The sequence below is a fragment of the Mytilus galloprovincialis genome, chromosome 1 (assembly GCF_965363235.1).
Source record: "Mytilus galloprovincialis chromosome 1, xbMytGall1.hap1.1, whole genome shotgun sequence".
In the NCBI taxonomy this organism is placed as follows: domain Eukaryota; kingdom Metazoa; phylum Mollusca; class Bivalvia; order Mytilida; family Mytilidae; genus Mytilus; species Mytilus galloprovincialis.
Window position 1 is genome coordinate 81,136,329 of NC_134838.1, and position 23,387 is coordinate 81,159,715.

Here is a 23,387-nt window from a genome sequence, read left to right on the forward strand (position 1 = left end):
TCTTTGACCACTTTTATATTGATAACAATATCACACATTCATTTATATATTACAATAGTTGCATCAGTATATATAATTTATTCACTCATCCACAAGCTGTGCACACATACAGATATAAAAAAAACTAAACATTTAAAAAATATCTTTTTTTACATTTTTTCTACCTTTCTGTAATTTTCTTTGATGTATTATATAAATGTTATATATTTTTTAGTAGGGTCCAAGTAGTTTGAATGGAAACAATATATCTTATAAGATTTGGATGATCGATTGATTGATTGGTGTTCAACGTCACTTTTAACATTATTGTGCTATTTTGTGGAGGTCATTTTTTAAAATTGGAGGAAGCCATAGTGCATAGAGGGAAACACGACCTTCGGTAGGAAATCTGACAATTTTGTCAATTATAAGGTTGGATTCAAGTGCACAATTAATTGAAGGAGAACGTTATTATAATAGTTTGTTGCTTTTCACTCCTACTTATTACTGAAAAAAAAACACCAGAAAATTGTAGCATTCTTTTCTTTCTTTCTGATTTTACAAGAAAAAAAGATCAAGTGTTGACAATAGTTTTAAGCTGTCTATAAGACTAAAACTTTAAATTGTTGTCCATTCAGTAATAAACATCACATTGCCTTGAATCCTCCAACTGTAGATTCTTTCATATCATTTTTTTATCAGTGCGAAGGAAAATACAAATCAACAAAATGTGTATGAAATTGAACAATTACTACAAATTATTATAACCTTAGGGACCAACACTGATCTAAAAGTTACATATTGAAAGAAGGGGTGTGAAAGGAAGCATTACTATGGACTTTTAATTGCAAAAACCATAAAATTCAGAAATCATTTCAAATATAGCACTATTTTGAATAGATAGCATAATTTTGAATTGAGAGCATAATTTTTAACTTGAAAAAAAATTGAACCTTTTCTTAGTTTTGATCAAAATTATCATTTACAATCTGATAAAATTAAATACTAGCAACAGCCTTTAGCAAACAGAAATATCATGCTCAAAAGACATATTTGTGAAATATTTTCATGGTGAGAAGGATAGAATATTTATATTAAGACTAGAAAGTTATAAAGTGACAGTTAACTTATTAAAGATAGCATTTTATACAGACTGAGGTACGTTTATATAACATCCAAACAACTGTATTTTATTACAACAAAGTCCCATTCACACAAGTCTGTGAAAAAAACAGACCATTACTCTTTATAAATTCATAAGCAACACATGCACAACACAACAGATCTACTGTTATTTCCGACCACGTCTTTTCATTGCCGCTGTACATTGAGGACAGTACCATTTTCCTTTAGGTGCCTGAGTAAGACCAACACAACCATAATGGAACCATTCTATAGGACACTGAAAACGAAATTTTTAAAAATGTATTCAATAAGATTATGTAATACGGACTGAGATATTACAATTTTAATTTACTACTATGCTTTAATACATATCCTTTTAAAACATATTTAAAACAGTTTGTCAGAAGAATTTATTATCATTCACTGTCAAAACCAATACATATTATTATAAAAATAAAACCATCTGCCAAGCACAAAATTTATCTTTAATTAAATAAAAAGTCTATAATTTCTTTATCCAGTGATGGACAAAATTTCTTTTTACCAGTTCTTTCTTCTATCTTTTCAATTTCATCATTGTTCATGAACTAAGTTGATTTAACTGAACATTTTGAAAATATGTCCTTTAAGAATCTATATGTAAGTCAACCAATAACTAGCATAAGGGCTCTTTCAGAATTAAATTCAAAACATTTTAAGATCCCAACCACTAATAATAGCAAGTTTTCATTTTATTTGTACAAACTCTTACATAATTCCAAAGAAAATGGAACCATTCAGAAATAGTAAATTTGACTTAAATGAGTGCCTCCCATTCCAACATCCACAACCAATTTTGTAACAGTCCTTTAATGAGCCTCCCTATGCTGCAATATATATCACTATTTATAATAAATAATTCAATTATCAGCATCAACAATAACATTCAAATAATGATCCAATACTTACATCGTCATTATCACAGCCAACCATATCACCATAAGACACCTGGTTACATAGACAATATCTTGGTTCGTTTGGATCATTCTGCCAGTCTATTGGCTGTCCATGTTCATCAACAATCTGTAAATCTGAGTTAGCATCCTCCCGTATAAGAGGTGATGCTTCAGCAGGAGTGGCAGGTGTTTGTGGTGTGAGAGGTTGTTTCTGCGCCAGTAATGACTGTGCTGCTGAGACGATAGCAGGCGATGAGGACTGTTGTTGTGACTGAGTGAGTTGAGCTGCCTTGGTAGTTTGTCTATAAATACAATAATATTAGATAAATGCATTGGTTAGAGGTATAGGGGAGGGTCAATATTTCAAAATAAAATGTTTAAATGGTTTTACACTAGTCATTTTTGGGGCTTTTTATAGCTTGCTGTTCAGTGTGAGCCAAGTTTCTGTGTAGAAGACCGTACTTTGACCTGTAATGGCCTTCTTTTACAAATTGTGACTTGAATGGAGAGTCATCTCATTGGTTCTCATACCACATATATTTTTATATCAATCTATGTTAAGTGTAGTGTTAACAGAAAAGCATATATTAGTCTTTTCCAATTGTTTAAAATGCCTTTTAAGATTTTACCACAATTTCAGGAAAAAGTGGTACAAATAAATAATTTAGTCCTCATTATAAAGATAACAGACAGTTTTTTACAGGTTATCTCTATGTAGGTTTTATATGAGCAAAATTTTGAACATTTTGAAATAAATTGAATTAAGGGGTCATCCATAATTATCAACCATTTTCCAAAGTGTACAAAACGTACACTTGGGGGGAGGGGGTTAAAAAAATCAATATTTTTACAGTACGCTTTTTTTTTTCATCAAATGAAATAAAACAGTCAGATATGTTTCAGTTTCTTTTCAATGCAAATTTCTATATTAAACTAAACTTTAATAGACAGGATCTTCTTTTTATTAAGAATTATTGATTCTTGTCTTGAAATCTGAAAATGGTTGATGTACACTTTCTGAGGGAGGGTGGGGGGTCTGAAAAAGTGTATGTTTTGTACACTTTGGAAAATGGTTGACAATTATGGATGACCCCTAACTACAGTAAATATGATCACAAATATCAAAGTTGTATACAGTGATGTACAGTGGATTCATTTATTTCATGGGTACCAATTTGCATACAAGCCTATAAAAAATTTGTCATTCATTATTTATCATATTTCGTGGTTTACCTGTACCCATGAAATCCACGAAAATAGGTATTCAAGAATAATAATGCAACCACAGTAGTATTGTTTTTCAGGTAACACTTACTTTTTTGATCTGGATATTTTGGGTTCATGACTTGCTGTAGGAGTTGAGGGTGCTGAACTATAAACATCTTTAGGTATAGTTAGCTCTTTACTTAATTCTGACATGGCCATTAAACTAGCTTTCATACTTGGAGTGCGTCGGCCATGTTGTAGCTGTAAAAGAAACAGAACTTGATTCAAACACTGGGGACAAAAAAAAAATAGAATAAATAAAAAAATGCTATTGCTAAATCTTGCAAATTAAAACATGTTTACTCATTTGTTCATCTATCAATTTTCCAATCAACTTCCATTCTTGAAATAATATTAATAATGGCTGAATGGGTAAAAATAAGAGAGTAACTATTAATTTTTCAGGAAAAGCTGCAAACAAATAATATTGTAATTCAAAATGGCTAATTTTTAATTGTGTGAAACCTTTTTTGTTGCATTTTTGCAAAAAAACAATATTCCTGTATTTTTATGCACACTACACATGTTACAGGAATAACTTTCAACATGTCCATACCATAATTCTATGAAAACTAATGGACTTGAGCATCCTATCCATATGCCTCTCTTAATATCAAAATCTAAATAGACCTAAAGTAATCTAGATACCATTTGTACTACAAGGACACATTGTGTTGAAGTTTTAATCTCTGTCAGACATATTTTACCTTGATTCTATTGCTCTGTTCTGCACGCCTAGTATTAGTTTTAGTTTCAATAGTAATACCGCTTGAGATGAAATCCTGTGAAGATAGAGACTGTTAAATAAAAAACGATTGTAAAAGTCTACAAACATGACAAATACAGAGATATTTTCAAACAGGCGTTATTTTTAATTAATGCACAATCACATAACACACAAGTTATCCCACCCTCAAATTGTTTGTAGAAAGCAACAATACTGTAATGAAGTGGTTTATTTGTTTGTTTAAACCTGCACAAAAAGTTTATTTTGAAAATTTATAAAAATGGAGCAAACAGCCAAAATATTCATATCAATGTACAGAACCACAATATAAGATAGGTTATTTTCAAGATCTTTTATATTTATTTAAGATTAAATTGGCACATAGTATTCAAGCAGGCGTGTGTGCCCTGATACTTTTTTTAATTTCTTAAAGGCTTTATTAGTCTGCTGATTTCGAGTCATTAAATAAAGTGCTATTCGTTTGCAGAAAGGCTGTAATAGTAACATCTTTTTTATTCCTCTGTCCATACTTAAAATGATGGCTCTTTTTCAATTTGTTATACATGTACCGGTATGTGGTAAATTTTGTTGTACCATGTGAGATTCAATTTCTCAAATTAGCTTGGCAATAGCAAACAATGAAGGGTCATTTGATATAGCACCTCATAAAGTAAACATAGCTACTGCATTGAAGACCTGTTGCTGACCTTCTGTTGTTGTCTTTTCTATGGTCGGGTTGTTGTCTCTTTGACACATTCCCCATTTCCATTCTCAATTTTATAGCTATTTTGACACAAGGAAATCATTTAAAATTCATTTGTATACATTTAGGCCAATTAAAATTAATTGCTAGATTTTCATCCCCGCCCGCCCCTCTGAAATCGTCCCGCCCCGATTTTTTTTATTGAACAAAAATACGATTTCCGGATTTTATCATGTCCGTTACCGGGAACCATCGATAATTTCGTTTCATTTAACACTTCCTGTTTCAAATTTCGTTTTTGTATTTCTCCGAGTAATCTAATAACGATATGATTGAGTCGACATATTCTGCTGCTCTATGATGACAACATCTACCGAGAATAGAGATTGATAACGAGAAGGGCATGAAATATTCGAGTAACTAGTAAAACGCCTTGTCATTTAACGCAAATTGTGGTAGTCACAATTGAATCGAAAACCGTGTTTTTTCTTTATTTATACGATGACTTTGTGTCAGGAAATTTGGGCTGTGAATGATATCCAAAGCGCAAGAATCGTAGAACAAATTGGTACAAAAAACATGACTGGATTAAAGAAATTGACACAAGCACGAATTTGTTTGATTTATGACAGTATATTAAGAAAAAAAAGTTGACAAACACGCATTTTAATTCCCTTTTATTTACCCACGGCTGTTGTTTTTGTTGACAAACAGCAAACACCCTCTGTAACTGTCCCAATACCCTCAATTTAGTCATTAAACAACAACTACTTTTTGGTTAAGTTCATGTTTTACATCATAATTACTTTCCACACTGAGTTTACATTTTATTTTGTACTCATAATACTTGTGTTGCATACAATTGTACCAGTACATCTTATTGATTTTATGTGGACTACAAACCATTGCTTAGAAAGCAAAATAAATTTGGTGTAGGTCTAGTCCAACTGAAGAGATCATTTCTCTTCCCTTTGATGTATACTATAAATAGGTTTCTAAAGCGGCAATTACATGTATAACAGTGGTTGCCAATCAGGGATTTTTATTTAAGAGTTTAAAAAATAGTGTCAGATTCCTTATACAACATGTATATACATTATACAAGCTTGTTTTCAACTAGCATATAGCCCGCGGTATGAAGAATTTGTGACAAGGGTTTCATATGAAATAAAATTTAAAAAATAAAATCCTCCCACCCGCCCCATGTTTTTCAAAAATTTGGATGAAAATCTACTAATTAATTTTAGTTGGCCTTAAGGAAACCATAGTATTTACATCTTTATTCTATGATCCTTTACTCTTCAAATCACCACAAATGGATCAGCTCAGTCAATTATTGAAAATAGCAACATGTATCATTGTACGGTGATTTTTTGGCCATGGTTTACAATTAAAATTGTGGGATATTGCCCCAAATATTGATACATACCTGTTGTGTTGCTGCTATTGCCTGTGATGCTGCGGCTGCAATGGCAGCATTACTCCCTGCTCCTACATGACCTGTTAACATTTACATATCATTAATAATGCGATACCATGTGACTTTAAAGAGTGCAGACGAGACAAAAAAATGACAAATAAAATTATGGCCAAAATCATTTTTTTTATAGGTATTCCACTAATTAGCCTTTTCATCTAAATTTGGGGTTTAATGTAAAATTAGAATAATTGGTGAAAAAGCCTTTGTGAGACCTCGAAATTGAAAGTATTATCCTTTTTCTTTATCTAACTATTGTTAATCAATAAAAAAAATCACCAAACAAATAGTCAAGCTTTGGTACCGGCTTTTATCAAAGGGAGACAATTCAATCTCAATCTCAATGTGTTTAAATCCCAGGAGAGATAAATCTTGTTACACGAGTGGGTAGCTCATCAACTATAGTCTATATTTAAAACATCTTCTAGAAATTTATTTTGCTTGCCCATGTTTTATAATTAATTCCTCACTTTGGACTCGCAAAGTAAACATTAATAAAAACCCTGAATATGTATTTGCTATGTAGTTTTGTGAAAAGATAGTTTGTATTGTGTGCGTTGAGGTCATATAGTTGATAGTAAAAAATTTGCATGGAAGTTAAAAACGAGACGTGTGAAAAAAAACCATATAGAAAACCAATAAGTTGGTATAATACAGTTTGTTGCCAAATGTTGGGTTGTTAATGGGTGCGAGTCACTGTGACACTGATAAGAGGGTGGGCAGAATTATGGGAACTATATGGAATGAGAGGACTGGAAATGAGTATTTGAGGCAGGGTGGTTTTAATCGTGAGAACAGTGTTGTTAAAACAGAGATAATTCTTGTAGATGCAAAAATAGGAATGCAGAGGAACAGAATATGGAGTGAAGTAGGAGTTTGGAAGCGAACTTGGAAACAATTCCGTCTGTCCACCAAATAACTGAAAGCCATTAAAAAATAAGGGAGTGGGTCCGACATGTACATGTATGTAAAAGGATCAATTATGCAGGGGATGCAGACCACATACATGTATTGGTCTAATTTGACAACTGATAAATAAGAAGACAATGGATGACGAATGTAAAAGCGATATTTAATTTTTTTTTTAAATAAAACAATATATAATTTATTCAATAAGTACAATTTATTATGTATACTAAAAGAAGAAAAATGTAGCATTGAATGACTCCAATAATTAAGAACGCATCCAGCAGAGCAAGCTTCCCGTGGTCGAAGGGACTGAACGTCAGTCAACAGACATCTGTCAATTAGCGTTGTGAATAACCATATGCAGCTTTAGTCTAGGTAGCCCTATAAAGCGCCATTGAGTGTTTCTGATCAATAATATGTTTTGAAACAACTTATATGAAATGATTAAGTCGTTCAACAAAGGTTATGAATGATAAGCAACGATGCAAATATTAAATTTTAGAACTAAGATAATTAGTTTAAACAAATGAATTCGAAACAGCAATATCTATTCAATTTAACAATATGTACTGAATAGTGTCATGTTAATCGTTAAATATAAAAACACGCAATTTCTATTTTTAAACAAGGGAAATAAAAATTACATGACAATGCTATCTTCCAAATGTATTTAAAAACATTTTGTTTTTATAAACAATCATTACTACTTAGAAAGAAAGAAAAAACACATACACATTGAAGATTACATGTGTTTTAGTTGAAACAACTTTATTGTTGATAAACAACTGCCAACCTGTACCAGAAACAAACAATGGTTTGGAACAAACTATACACTACGAACGACAACTCGGTCTAAAATGTTACTCCCATTTGTCGATAATGTAAACAAACATTGATTTAAAAAAAAACGGTCATATGTAGCAATTAATAACAATCAGAATGCTGTAGTAAAGATCATCAGGAAATTGATCTGGTTTGCCGCCCGAAGATGCCGATAAGTGATATTTTACAAAATCGTGATTTCAGGGGAAGTGATGAATTGTCCTTGCCAAAATTACAAATAATGCAGGTATCTAACATTACTCACATATATTGATACCACGATAATACATTGATAAATTACTGCCTTGTTAAATATACCTTATCGTTAAAAAAATGCAGCAATAGTTCTATCGTCGACGGCCAATGAAAAAATAGTGATGATGAAGCATGCAATTCCGGAAATTGACCGTCTCCAAAAGTATCAAATTCTAAAATTGAGTTATCGTCCTTTTCGCGCCAGACAACTATTGAAAAGGCTACACTAATTGAGATTAAATTGAGGGCGATTCCAATCTCAAAGATTATAATTCAATTATAATCCCAACCACACACTGCAAAGGATTTGTAGACTACAGTAATTTGAGCTTTCCTACTGTATCTATTATAGAAACATATCTATTGATGAAGGCAATATGTTGATCTCTAGAGATGTATCTTTGTTATTATTTAACCATTACACAATTTTATTTTGCATAGAATTACCCTGCAAACCACTAAACATTCATTTCGGTGCTCAAATGCATCTTAATGTATATGTAACAAGAGGCTGTCACAACGACAGCAAACCGGATTTATTAACATTTATTTGTGTCCTGCCAATATCAAAAGAACCATAACTGATGAACGGTGAAAGTGAAAATTGTCAATATCAAATTTGACCTCAATTTTGTCATCAGTATCAACATATTAAAATTTGAAATGCTTAGGTTGAATGGTTCATGATTAAATGCAACAACATGAATGGAAACGCCATTTTTTTATCTTTCAAGAACCATAACTCCTGAACGGTAAAAGACAAAATCGACATTATTGAACTTGACCTCCATTTTGTCATCAGTAACAACATATTAAAATTTGGGAAGCTTTGGTTGAACAGTTCACGAGTAAATGCACGGACACGACTGGAATAGTCATTTTTCAATCTTTCAAGAACCATAACTCCTGAACGGTAAAAGTCAAAATCGTCATTATTAAACTTGACCTCCATTTTGTCATCAGTAACAACATATTAAAATTTGGGAAGCTTTGGTTGAACAGTTCATGAGTAAATGCGCGGACACAACTGGAATAGCCATTTTTCGATCTTTCAAGAACCATAACTCCTAAACGGTAAAAGTCAAAATTGTCATTATTGAACTTGACCTCCATTTTGTCATCAGTAACAACATATCAAAATTTGGGAAGCTTTGGTTGAACAGTTCATGCGTAAATGCACAGACACAACTGGAAATGCCATTTTTCAATCTTTCAAGAACCATAACTCCTGAACGGTAAAAGTCAAAATAGTCATCATTGAACTTGACCTTCATTTTGTTGTCAGTAACAACATATTAAAATTTTAAAAGCTTTGGTTGAACGGTTCATGAGTAAATGCACGGACAACATTTGGTTGCCGCCCATCCGACTGCCCGACAGCCCGCCGTACATCCCCAAATCAATAACCGACATTTTTGTCACAAAAATCCGGTTAATAAATAAAAAGAAAAGGTGGGTGCACGTAAAAATTAAGTAGTTTGTACACTCATATCTACCCTCTTATTTCTTTCTTGGTTATTACAATCACGTGTTTCAAAGGTTATTTTACATATTCAAAGCCTAATTTCTATTTTTAAGTGTATTGACGCTACATGTATGTTTGTATTTTAATATGTAAAATGATGTATATTGACGGTCAATATATAAAAAATTTGCACAGGTTCATATATAACATATATATTGACCTAGTCAAAGGTCCATAATTGATAAATGTATTGATAAGACTTACCTAGACTGTAAGTTAATGATGGTACTGATGTTGAGTTGAACATTGATAATGCTGGAGAATTAGAGTTGGATTGTGATTTACGTGATTGACCTATTGCCTCCAATGCAGCCTCATGGGCCAAAGATGACAAAACTTTTTCTGTTGCTATTCTTTTTTCTGACGAGTGATTGTTCATTACAGGCTGAGAATGCAGAATTCTTCTCTCTGTAATATATAACATATCTCTGTATAAGGAACTCATTCATCACTGATTGCCTTGTCACTGGCACAGATCACTTAGTATTTATGTAATTGTTTTACTCTTTTAATGAATTGTCAAATTTCTAATAACCCTTTTTCAAGTCAAAGAGGCAGTTTTAGAATAAATTAAAATTCAAACAACTGAACAATACTTGTACTTATATATATTGCTGAAACACATATACATGATATAAGCTGGGCAATATCAAAATTCATTGTTTACAAAAAAAAATTAGTAAGGGTTCCGTGGAACCCAGTGTCTCGCCTACTCTTTCTGTTAATCGTAGGCTCAACAAAAATGAGGAAATAAATCAATGAAATATTCCTGTTGATACTATCTTTTGAATGTAAGAAGCTTCTGTCCAAGTTTTGTAAAAATCCAGGATAGCTTATGAATCTAATAAATGTTTAAAAACTTTAACTGCAGACTGAATGTAATGTTAACTGGAAGAAAACAAAATTTCCTTCTAGATACTAGCTTTTGATCATAAACAAGCTTCTGTCTGTCCAAGTTAAGAACAAATCCAAAATAGTATAAGAAAGTTATTAAAATTTTAAAAAGTTTAACCACAGAGTGAATGTGTTGTTTCCTGGCAGCAAATCTAAGTCCATTTAAAAGTAAAATATGAAAATATAGATTTAGTCATTTACAAAATTTCCTTCCTGATACTAGCTTTTGATCATAAACAAGCTTCTGTCCAAGTTTGGTACAAATCCAAAATAGTATAAGAAAGTTATTAAAATTTTAAAAAGTTAAACCACAGAGTGAATGTGTTGTTTCCTGGCAGAAAATCTAAATCCATTTAAAAGTTAAATTCGGAAAAATGGATTTATTTTTTTACAAAATTTACTTCTGGATACTATCTTATGATCATAAACAAGCTTCTGTCCAAGTTTGGTACCAACCGAGGATATTTTAAGAAAGTTATTAAAATTTCAAAAACTTTAACCACAGAGTGAATATTTGTGGACGACGCCGACGACGACGGAATGTAGGATCGCTTAGTCTCGCTTTTTCGACTAAAGTCGAAGGCTCGACAAAAATGAAAAAGCCTATCATAGGCATCTTTATAGATATTAATTACATATATTTGGCTGTTTCTGAAACAAAGGCAGTCATAATATTCCTATATTTAAGGGAAATCACTTTTTGTGTACATGAATTAATCTTTGCATGTATTGACAAAACCTTCCTCAATTGTAAATGTCTTGTATTTTCTATTTTTTTTGTTTGACCAACATAAGCACCAAGACATGTTTATATTCAGTAGTGAAGTACATGTAGGTTATAAATATCTGTGTAATAACCAACGATGGTTGTTTAATATTATTCTACTTACTTTCTGTTCTATGATTATTGATAGATGGAGGTTTATCTAACTCTAGTGACCCTGAAAATATACATGGTAATGCACTTTTATTGTCTATCCACATGAAAAGGCTCACTATGGGTCTGTGAAAAATACACACAGTAAAATTTCATCCATCTTCATATAAAGGAGAAGGTTCACGAAGGGTTAAAATTGGCCCTGATTTTTTTATGTTTTTTGAATTGGGCCAAAAAATTACAAATGTCACATAGAAATACCTGTGATAATACTACTAAGACAATAACATTTTTTCTGGCACTTTCCTTTACTATTTATGGAGCAATGACCCCTTAGATTAGCATAATTTGTATTAAAAGGTCAATTTTGGTACTTTTTGTACATAATTTTAATTGTTTTTGGCATAATTAACCTTGGCCTCCATCTACGATCCAAAAAGTTGTTATATTGATGAAATCTATATCAAAATTGAAATCTTTTGGTTACAACACATTCTGGATCGTAGGTGGCGGCCAAGTTGTTTCAAAAGCTTTTAGGTCTGAAAAATGCACCAAATCATCATATTTTGACAAAATGTCCAAAATGGGCTTACTTTGGTGAATATCTTGGGCCACGGTTTTTTTATTTGTTGGTTTACGGATCCGCCGACCCGATTTTGCCGATTTTCAGAATAAAAATAAAATTGACTTTTCATGCTGTTTTATTCCCGCCGACCCTTATCAATGCATTATCCCTGAAAAATAATTAAAATTTTCTTTTTTTTATGAAATGAAATGCATTAATCATTAACAAAGTTGATGACACTTTCTGTTGTGAAAAAAACTTCCAATTTACGTTTCTAAAAATAGACAAGTCAATTATAACTGACCTTGAAATGTCTTTTGCGCAAATAATTTTGCGGAACGAAACCTGTTTTTAAAACCAATTACAAAATAAGTTCGTTTCCCTAATTTGTCATCAGTCCGTATGATGCATCATCTGAGAGAAATAGACTTGTCCAAACGTGGACAGGTGGAATAAGAGACATGTAATACATATGTCTCTGGTGGAATACATCAATTAAAGTACTGAATATTAACAAATCATTTGAAATTTTCTTGTTTCATAGATAATAAAAAAATATCGATCATTGGGAATAAACACCGGATTGCATGACAACTGATTAACCCGATATTGTCGTTTTTCCAGTGGACGAGTCTATTACGTTTTTCGACACATGTGTTGAAACTTATTTTTGTACGACGTTTTTACATTTTTTTTCTTTATCAGTTTTTTGTGATTGAAGATCATTATATACTAAGTTTTCTGGAATTGATTGAGAGCTACGCGAATCTGTTTTTCTTGTTTGTGAAATGACAATTTTTAGTATTGTCTTTTTCTGTGCAACCCCCCTTTTTTACAGAAAGGTATTAAACGATGTCATGCGATGTTTATGATCACTGATCAATAATAAATAATCGAACTAAATGTTAAGAAATGATGACAAAACAGCATCTAAGACAAACATTTTGTTAGTAAGGTGAAATATATATTTATTTTTTCATATTTTTCTGTTTTGAAAGATATTTTTTTTCTTTTTTTTTCCGACCGACCGACCCGACTTTTTTATGGGAAAAATCCGTAAACCAACAAATTAAAAAAACGTGGCCTTGTAGTCTTTTGAAAAGAACTGATGTACTTAGCATTTATACTTTTGAAAGAGACCCATTTACGAACCAAATTGAGACCTTTTTGGTGTTTTATGATAAAGTTGATATTTTAGGCCATTTTGTGCCATTAGTGAACCTTGTCCTTTGCATAACTCTTTGTTGATGTTGACAAAGATCAACCAGGTGCTCCGCAGGGCGCAGCTTTATACGACCGCAGAGGTCGAACCCTGAACAGTTGGGGCAAGTATGGACAAAACATTCAAGCGTGATACAGCTCTGAATTTGGATTGTGATCACATTTTTGACATTACATGGGTTTTTTTTACACAAAACAAATGTCAAGATTTTACAAATCAATTAAAGATTTCTTCTTCAAACTTTTTAAATCTAAAATTAAATAGTTGACACAGCATAGGTTTCTGACACAGAATGAATGTGGTCTAATGAACTTAAAAGTTTTTTTTTTGCCTTTGAGCAATTCACTATGCTGTTGAATATTAATCCTCTCAAAAAAATGTTTGAAGAAATTTTCTTTTTATTTATGAAATCTGAAATGAGAAAAATTTAAACCCCCCCCCCCTTTTTTTTCACATCCCCGTTTCCCTTTTTCCAAAACTGATATCAATTCAAATTTCTAATGGAGTTTTCAACAATAACTACTCTTTTAAATACATCATAAAATATTAAAATGTAAAATAAAGTGCTTGTTATCACTGAATGGTAAAGATTGGTTGGTAGTAAAAGTGAATATACATTGTTTATTGTATAAAACAATAAAAAAAACTTCATCAGCAACATTTTATATTGGCAAATTTCCAATGAAGTTATTTACATAAAGTTATTGGCAAATAAAAATAGAAAATGACATCATAGTCATGTCTGGCAAATGTCCAACATACATTATCTAAAAACATTTTAGATAAGATAAGGAAAAAAAGCTTCATCAGCAACATTTTATATTGGCAAATTTCCAATGAAGTTATTTACATAAAGTTATTGGCAAATAAAAATAGAAAATGACATCATAGTCATGTCTGGCAAATTTCCAACATATATTATCAACTACTATTCTATACAAAGAAAGATAACTCCAATTGAAAATTAATTGCTATTGCACAATATTGTGCAATTAGATATTTCTTGCTATTGTGCAATACTGTGCAATTGAAAATTTCTTGCTATTGCACAATACTTGATATGGAATCCTGATTTGGACCAACTTGAAAACTGGGCCCATAATCAAAAATCAAAGTACATATTTAGATTAAGCATATCAAATAAGCCCAAGAATTTAATTTTTTGTTAAAATCAAACTTAGTTTAATTTTGGACCCTTTGGACCTTAATGTAGACCAATTTGAAAAAGGGACCAAAAATTAAGAATCTACATACATAGTTAGATTCGGCATATCAAAGAACCCCAATTATTCAATTTTTGATGAAATCACACAAAGTTCAATTTTGGACCCTTTGGGCCCCTTATTCCTAAACTGTTAGGACCAAAACTCCCAAAATCAAACCCAACCTTCCTTTTATGGTCATAAACCTTGTGTTTAAATTTCATAGATTTCTATTTACTTATACTAAAGTTATGGTGCAAAAACCAAAAATAATGCTTATTTGGGCCCCTTTTTGGCCCCTAATTCATAAACTGTTGTGACCTCAACTCCAAAAATCAATCCCAACCTTCCTTTTGTGGTCATAAACCTTGTGTTAAAATTTCATTGATTTCTATTTACTTATACTAAAGTTATTGTGCGAAAACCAAGAATAATGCTTATTTGGGCCCTTTTTTGGCCCTTAATTCCTAAACTGTTGGAAACAAAACTCCCAAAATCAATCCCAACCTTCCTTTTGTGGTCATAAACCTTGTGTCAAAATTTCATAGATTTCTATTCACTTAAACTAAAGTTATAGTGCGAAAACCAAGAAAATGCTTATTTGGGCCTTTTTTGGCCCCTAATTCCTAAAATGTTGGGACCAAAACTCCCATAATCAATCCCAACCTTCCTTTTGTGGTCATAAACCTTGTGTTAAAATTTCATTGATTTCTATTCACTTTTACTAAAGTTAGAGTGCGAAAACTAAAAGTATTCGGACGACGACGACGACGCCAACGTGATAGCAATATACGACCAAAAAATTAAAATTTTTGCGGTCGTATAAAAAGTAAATGGGGACTTAACAAGAATAGAGCCTTCAAATGTTTAATAAATATTAACTTGTCAGAGCCTATATGAGAGGTGGTCCAGATGTTATATAACTTCTACTTACTTTTTTCTAAAACTTCTGTAATTCCAGCATTATCAGCTTCAAGTTCCATTTTAAATTTTGATAATTCTTGATCTAATTTTCTTAAATGTCTGTCAACCTGAAAATATATGCATGACAACATTTAACGACAGATATTATTTGATATTTAAAATATTAAAAATTCGGTTAATTCACAACATTTAGGAATTGGATTGGACACTTGCCCATTGTTGAAGGTTCTATGAGGGTCGTAATGGGTGTACCTTTATGACGAATAATGGTAAAAATTCACACCCAATGACTTTAACAGTAATTTTTGTGCATGACAATAAAATGTACTTTCTTTTTAGACAATAAAAAAATCGACTAATTTTGAAATTAGATTAAATTTTTCTGAAAATAACTGTTGCAATAATTATTTGAGACTCTGACGAATCACAATAAAGATATTTTGAAGAATCATAGTAACATTTTAACCACTTTCAGGATAACAGTTGTCAAAAGTGATCGTTTGACACCTGACAGTAAAGGACATTTCTACCCTCTTTTATGTTTACCTGTAATAGTTGTTGGTTTAATGTCTATTTGAAATATTTACAATACATTACCTAACATTCATTTTTATCAAGCAACCTTGATTTATATTCATTTGACTTAACTTTAGTTAAATCAAAGAGCAGAATGCTCTGAGGGATACGATTGCCATAGTTTTCATTGACACATGTATAGCAGTTCTGCCAACTTTTCATTAAGCAAATGCGTGAGATTTGGCCAAAATTTAAAAGATCAAAGAGGAAAAAAATAGTTCCAAGGATACTGCCGCAAAAAAGCATGAACATGCGTGAGTCTCACGCATTTTTGGCAGCCTTGGTACAGCTGGATAGTATCATTTATTTTCAAAACTAATTCAACTGCACATGAAAAATGTAATAATCAAAATAGTCACTCAACTCTGAGACTACTATAACGTATAGTAGTCTCAGCTCAACTTTAAAAATGGCCAATCCCGGATACAATACCATACAAGTGTATGAGTAACGTACTTATTGTGTGTTATTTTTGTACTATCAATTCCAAGTTTACTTTCCACAGCAGTCACTGAGAATGAGAGAAGGTATTTCACTTCGTATCTTATCACCGCGCGTTAATTCTAGGAGGAACCCCATTTCTAACTCTTTAAATATTAATTTCCTTTGGGTCAGTGGGCATGACTCCTTTCTGTACACACTCCTCTCTTTTAATTGAGATCGTTCTTAATATAATACGACGTTTATCGACATCTAACGAGTTAATTTTTTTTGATGAGTCGTACTGTATTTCAAGGGGGTCTCATTGGGGGGTTCCGATCCCGGATCCCGCTAATTGTTTTGTCAGATTCCCGTGTCCCGCAAGACCTCATTTCCCGTTTTCACAACACAATAATTTGACTTTCACGTTTCACGCTTACGAAAAATCGGCAATCCCGCGTCACGCTGAGACCCCAATGAGACCCACTTTCAATTTTGACGGAAAATACTTCCGGAAGGGAGACAACTCGAAACGATAATATGGAAGACTCCATTTCGACTGAAGGGGTGTTAAAGGTAAACCCGTTCCGACGTGGACATTTATTTTTATAATTTAAATGATGCATACGATTTAAAATTATACAACAACAATAACCCTCAATAGCAGACAGACATAGAAATAATCCCATGAGTTTCAAATTAATCAATGAAGCGGGGAATCCAGAGCAACAACTCAATCTGATACCCCTTGAAATCAAGAAAACTATACGCATGCTCATTAATACATAAACAAACCCGCGACTTGCGATTTGAACAAACGTTTATTAAATGATATGATGAATGGTTCTCCATTTCTTTATGAGAGTACAGTATCAAATATCAGTTTCATAACAGTAAAATATAGAAAAACTCGACTTCAGTTCTTATATGACAGAAATAGAATTATCGGAATTCAGAGAACTCTCGCATTTATCAAAACTGGGGAATTCCCTCTGACGTGTTTCTAAATTTATAAAAACATTAAATATAAATACTGCTTTATTCTGATTTTCCGTGTTGTTAAAAACACGCATATAAGTCAAGGGAAATATCAAACATGAAGATTATGAGAAGAACATTACAGGAAAGTCAATCCTTTTGTTTGATTTTACCTTTTAAAGCAAGACAATCATAAGAATCTGAGATGTTTAGAATAAAATGGTTGACGTGAGGGAATGCAGCCCTGAGTCAACGGTAAAAGTCTACAGATTGCTTGAAAGCAATCGTATCCCAAAAATATAAACATTTCAGTGTAGCATTTGGTGGACCTACAATGTCTTACTTCTTTTGGTACCCATATTTTTTCCCTTTTTTTCTCTCTCAATATAATCCTTTAGCAATTCTTGATGATACATGAATGCATAAGTATTAAACATTTTCATTTAAAGACAAACGTGTTTTCGATATTGTTCCTTCTATAATACATATATAAAAGATGAATGGCAAGACTTACTAAATCATATATATGAGTTGCTAAATGGACTTTTTCATCTGCATCTTCTAAAGATTTGTAATAGTCCTGAAATATATAGATGTAAGTTAGATTTTTCCATAAACTAAAACCATGAAATTATACTGCTATGAATACTGTTTTTTTTATACAACTTATAAAGACAGACACATTAACAATCTATTTAAATAATGTAGCCAAGAGAAATACAAGAAAAACAGAAAATATGACTTTTTTATTTAAATAAATAAAACAAGACTTAGGAAGATATCTCTACTAAATAACCTATTTACATGTACCAGAATATAAAACAAATATTGTTCAATCAAATCATTTCCCCAAACTGTCAGACAGGCAGTTAATTGGACAGACAGGCTGATTTCCCAATCCCCCTTAATTTTTATTTTAAAGAATGTAGCATACACTTCATCATTACAGATTACTTTCAACATTTTACTTATAGCTTGTCTTTTTACATTTTCTTTTGAAAGTAGAATTCCATTTTCAACAAGTGTAACTGTGAGCTACTGCTCACTGATGATACCCCCGCCGCAAGTGGATAATGTTAATAGTGTAAAAATATGTAAGTGTTCGGTAAACAGGAAGTTGCCGAGTGATGAATCTGAAAACGCATCACACAGTATAGCTGACTTATATAAACCCTGAAACCAAATTTCAGAAATCCTGGCATTGTAGTTCCTGAGAAAAATGCGACGAAAATTTTCAACTTGGCCATCATGTGTAAAATGATAGTAGTGTTCGGTAAACAGGAAGTTGTCGAGTGATGAATCTGAAAACGCATCACACGGTATAGCTGACTTATATAAATCCTGAAACCAAATTTCAGAAATCCTGGAATTATAGTTCCTGAGAAAAATGCGACGAAATAAAATGGTAAGTGTTCGGTAAACAGGAAGTTGTCGAGTGATGAATCTGAAAACGCATCACACAGTATAGCTGACTTATCTCAAGCCTGAAACCAAATTTCAGAAATCCTGGTAGTGTAGTTCCTGAGAAAAATGTGACGAAAAATATTCATGGGACGGACGGACTGACTGACTGACAGACTGACGGACTGACGGAAGGACAGACAGAGGTAAAACAGTATACCTCCCTTTTTTTCAAAGCGGGGGTATAAAAATACATGTTTAGGAATGTTGTAACAACATGATCATCTTAGTGTCGGGTTTTCTGATAAAAAAAATGATTTTCAAGTCATCATTGTAATCATAGCTCAAAGCTGTGTAATCACAAACCATAACATGTTTTTTTTTCTTTTTACCTGATGCATGAAAAATGCAATGAACATCTTTCATTTCTGTAAATATATATGTAACATGTCAAAGTTCGCGAAAAGTGGTGGTCCTCAGGATTTTACCACCAAAATTTTGCATAGGACTGACACAATTTTAGTATTTTTCAATAGAGTTAATAGTGAGAACCAGCAGATTTTCTTCAAGGACCACCAGGGAAAAAAAGATTTCGCGAACTCTGACATGTATATACTTCTATTATTTTTTTTTATTTTACTAACAATTTATTTTATATCAATGATATTGTTTACCTTTTTAATTTTTTCAAAATTTTCATCTTTCCACTCCTGTTTTGCATTTGGCTGTGTACATTTCTTGAAAAAAGATTTGACTCTTTCATCCAACTCATCAAGAGCATCTGAAATAGTTTGTACAGTGTTAGTTATTCATGAAGATCTAGAGGATATGAAAGAAATTTTCAAAATAGTTAGCTATCTAAACATCTAAATTATAACATGCACTGTAATTAATTAACCAATATTATCTAAAACTCTTTGCAACTTTAAAACAGAAAGTAGATCTTTTTAGTTTGTTCATTATGTTGTACTGTTACGCCACTGTCAAGGTTAGAAGAGGGTTTGGCACAATCAATCGAGTTTAACCCTGTCACATTCTGTATTTGCCTGTCCCAAATCAGGAGCCTGTAATTCACTGTGGTTGTCGTTTGTTGCTTTGTAACATATTTGTTTTTCGTTCATTATTTCATACTTCATAATTTTGCACTTGAACTAGACCGTTAACTACACATTTTCTTTTTTAAATTGTTTTACATATCTCAATTTGGGGTCTTTCACAGCTGACTATGTGGTATGGGTTTTGCTTATTGTTGAAAGCCAAACGGTGATCTATAGCTTTGAATTTCTGTGTCATTTGGTCTCTTGTTGAGAGCTGTCTCATTCGCAAACATACCACATCTTCTTATTTTTATAAACGTGTATTATTTGCAGAAAATCATCCTCCCTCTATGTACAATGGTGGATCAATTCATAATGAGAAATTAAATTCATAATGTAAAATTAAATTCATAATAACAATGATAACCAAAAGCATACAAATGATGAAATATTCAAAAAACTTTTATAATCCAAGGAATTATTTCTTATATGTCGAACATGAACAACTATATTTTTTTTAACTGTGGTAATGTAAATGCTGTACTGTAGTTACTTTGCATCATAAATATCTTACTTTGAACTTGTAAATCCATTTCTCTCATTTCTGTAAGTCTTTCTCTCATTTCCATAGGCAAATTCTCGATCACTATAAAACAGTTTTTTTTATTAATAATAAAAAAGTCCTAGCATGTGCTGGTTTGCGTAAAAAATATTTTAAACAAATTGAATATTGTTATGAACATTGGAACAATAACAAGAGAGTGCAACACAATAAAAGTGTGTACACATATGCAGATAAAACACAATATATTTATATTATATAGAACAAATTTAAATTGGTCTTTATTATCCTTATTTTTCACTGTATTCAGGTATTCAGTCCTGCCTTTTCTGTTTTAGTTTATCCTGAATTATTTTTTTTTCATAAATTGTCATCCTGCCTTTTCATTTTGCAAAGTGTCTCATCCTGCTTTTTTATTTTTACTCAAAACTCCTGTCACTTTTATTTTTAAATTTCATCCTAGCAAAGAATTGAAGATAGGTATATTTTTGGGGACCATGAAAATGTGTCAGTTAAAGCAGGATGTTGGAATACTCAGGTGTCTGATTAGGCACTGGTTACACTGTACATACATATTAAATCTTATGCGAGGTAAACTCAGGTAATGCATGTAATGGATGCCTTTGAAACATATCTATATATATATATATATATACATACATTAATAATTAAATGTTAAAAAGTAATTTCAAATCTTAAAACAATGCCTCTACAAATGTGTAAACATGAAACAGTAATTGTAAAAGCCTCCTATTAGTTTTATTCAGTAATTCTATATGATAAAATTCTGAGCACAAATGCATTTGAAAAGAAATTCATTACTTTGATATTGTAATTTTAATGTAATTCATTACTTTGTCATGTAATTGACTTTTTGTCTGGTACAGGCTGTACTTACATTTCTTTTTTATATATCATTATGTACATGATGTACAATGTATGTGTATAAATTTTAACCAATCATGACATATTATGGAAGCCACACACCAAAAGAACTATTTATTTACCATTTTATTCCCTCAAATATTGATGTTTAAGAAGTAATAATAAAGCAAACTTGTAGATGTGACTCAATCCTTAAAAATCATCTTTTGTCCAAAATTTGAGTTACAGGTTTTCATGGTATTAGTTAGGGATAAATTAGACAAGTTTTATGTCCTACATCATGAACGAGCATCTTATTGCTAATACTCAAATATAGTTAGATATCACAAGTGTTCCAGTCAAATTTCAACATGGCAAGAAAAATTTCTGATGCCACAAAATTATGTCAATGATTCAAGTGTTTCAATTTTACCAAGTAGAGGTAAGGTCTTTAAGGTTCATGTGGACCCTTTGGCTAAAATGGCTGTATTTTCACCTCAAAATTTACTCTGTGTACAGACAAATCTGTGCATATGTAAAAATTTGCAGGCATACATGTAGCATGCCCTACATAAATAAATTTCAAATATGTTTTGTTTTAGAAAAATAAAAACTTGCCAGGATTTTGCCATGCACTTTTTTTCATTCCTCAAGAAGGTGCCAAAATAAACTAAGTTGGGAAACAGGTTTGAGAACTTCCCACAGGTAATAATAAACGTATTTACACTTTTGGTATTATGCTGAATTTTGTCTCCAAATGACCTTAGATCGCCTCCGAATAACCTTTTGACATCAAACAAACAATCACTTTTTTATTGTGACGTCAAATTTTTGAATTGTTATGTCAAAGTTTACGGGAACCTGTGTGATTCTACGTAATGGTGGACAAATTTGCATACAAGTGTAAATACGTCTATTGAAGTGAGCGGTATTGATTGACATGGACATTAGATGGTCTGGCAATAATTGGTTATTTAAACTGTGTACCTGAGTGGACCATATCAAGGTAAACTCAACTGTTTGTTAATTTTATCATCTTCTGCAGAGACGAAAAAAGTGTACGGCAAAATCCAGTTAAGTCATGAATTTTCTAAATCATACAATGCATTTGAATTCTATTTATCTAGGGCATGCTATGCCTTAAAACTTTTCCAGATGCAAAGGTTTGCCTGTAGTACTCAGAGTAAATTTTGAGGTGAAAATACGGCCATTTTAGCCATAGGGGAACCTTAATAAAGTGGAATATTCATGTTTCTACAACGCATTAAGTCTGACGGGAGTGAATCACACCTTAGCTGCTCCATCGCAAAAAATGTGCATTGATAACCCTGATTTGAGAGAGGCGTACACATGCAGTTATGTTATTGTAAATAACTCTGCAATTTTTGAAAATCATCAAACTTATGGCGATTGAAGTTTGTGCCTTGAAAGTTTCAACTGTTTTCACCCCCTCTTTGAACATATGGTACACTAAAGGAGAACAATTCCCTATTTAATTGCAAAATTTAAAATCTGAAATATTTCACTGAAATTTATGTGAAGCATGTGCTCCATACATTGAGGTAAATGGAGTTGTCTCCCTTCTATAAAAGAAATCTGAAAACGGAATTAAATGGTTTAGATTCTCATCTAGGAGTAAAAATAAGGAAGGCAAATTAAAGAACATGGATTTTACTTTCTAAATAATCCTCTAAATATAACATTTTGTCGGTTCTTCTGGTCTTTTCTGTGAAAAAAATATGAGTAAAATTTCGACAGGAATTCAGCAATCTGGGTCAATCTGTGTCTGAAGTTTTGATTGGTCGGAGACTTTGGAATTAAAGTCGTATTCACTGATCATTTTGAGCTGTATAAAGCGAAATCTGAATTGCAATAATAATTCTGGCGTTGTTTCAATCGACACAAAATGAATTTATACGACGAAGAAACAAAAAAACATTATAAAGAGTTAATTCTTTGTTTGACCAATGACAGCTACTGAAACAAATATCAAAAGATAACCTTCCTTTGTTTCGAATTCGAATTGCAAACATTCAACAAAGATTTTATTTTTGAATAAATTTTTTACTTATTTTAAAAGACTGTTAGTTCTTATATTGTTTCCTCGTGGAATAATTTCGATTATATGTTTTTCCTAAACTC

The 23,387-nt window shown here is 31.8% G+C and overlaps 1 protein-coding gene across 2 annotated transcripts; it reads right to left on the reverse strand.

Moving 5' to 3' along the window:
* On the reverse strand, positions 1-23,227 carry LOC143085566 (inhibitor of growth protein 3-like). Of its 2 annotated transcripts, none has more exons than XM_076262007.1 (12): positions 22,921-23,227; positions 20,394-20,465; positions 19,457-19,563; positions 17,896-17,961; positions 15,418-15,514; positions 11,508-11,558; positions 9,928-10,131; positions 6,165-6,235; positions 4,013-4,102; positions 3,355-3,506; positions 2,053-2,341; positions 1-1,381 (listed from the first exon to the last, which is right to left on the reverse strand). In XM_076262007.1, exons 1-12 carry the CDS (start codon positions 22,946-22,948, stop codon positions 1,271-1,273), a joined length of 1,338 nt encoding a protein of 445 aa, XP_076118122.1. In that variant the 5' UTR covers positions 22,949-23,227; the 3' UTR covers positions 1-1,270. The 2 variants fall into 2 exon arrangements, with proteins under 2 accessions (XP_076118122.1, XP_076118131.1); XM_076262016.1 differs by having other exon boundaries at positions 4,013-4,087; positions 22,921-23,226.
* Positions 23,228-23,387: the final 160 nt, after the last annotated feature.

Coding starts and splice junctions, on each gene's coding strand:
- LOC143085566 (XM_076262007.1), bottom strand. CDS start 22,948: ATGTTATATTTAGAGGATTATTTAGAAA. Junction 10,132..11,507: donor CAATAATCATAGAACAGAAA/GTAAGTAGAATA, acceptor TATATATTACAG/AGAGAAGAATTCTGCATTCT. Junction 6,236..9,927: donor ATCATTAACTTACAGTCTAG/GTAAGTCTTATC, acceptor AAATGTTAACAG/GTCATGTAGGAGCAGGGAGT.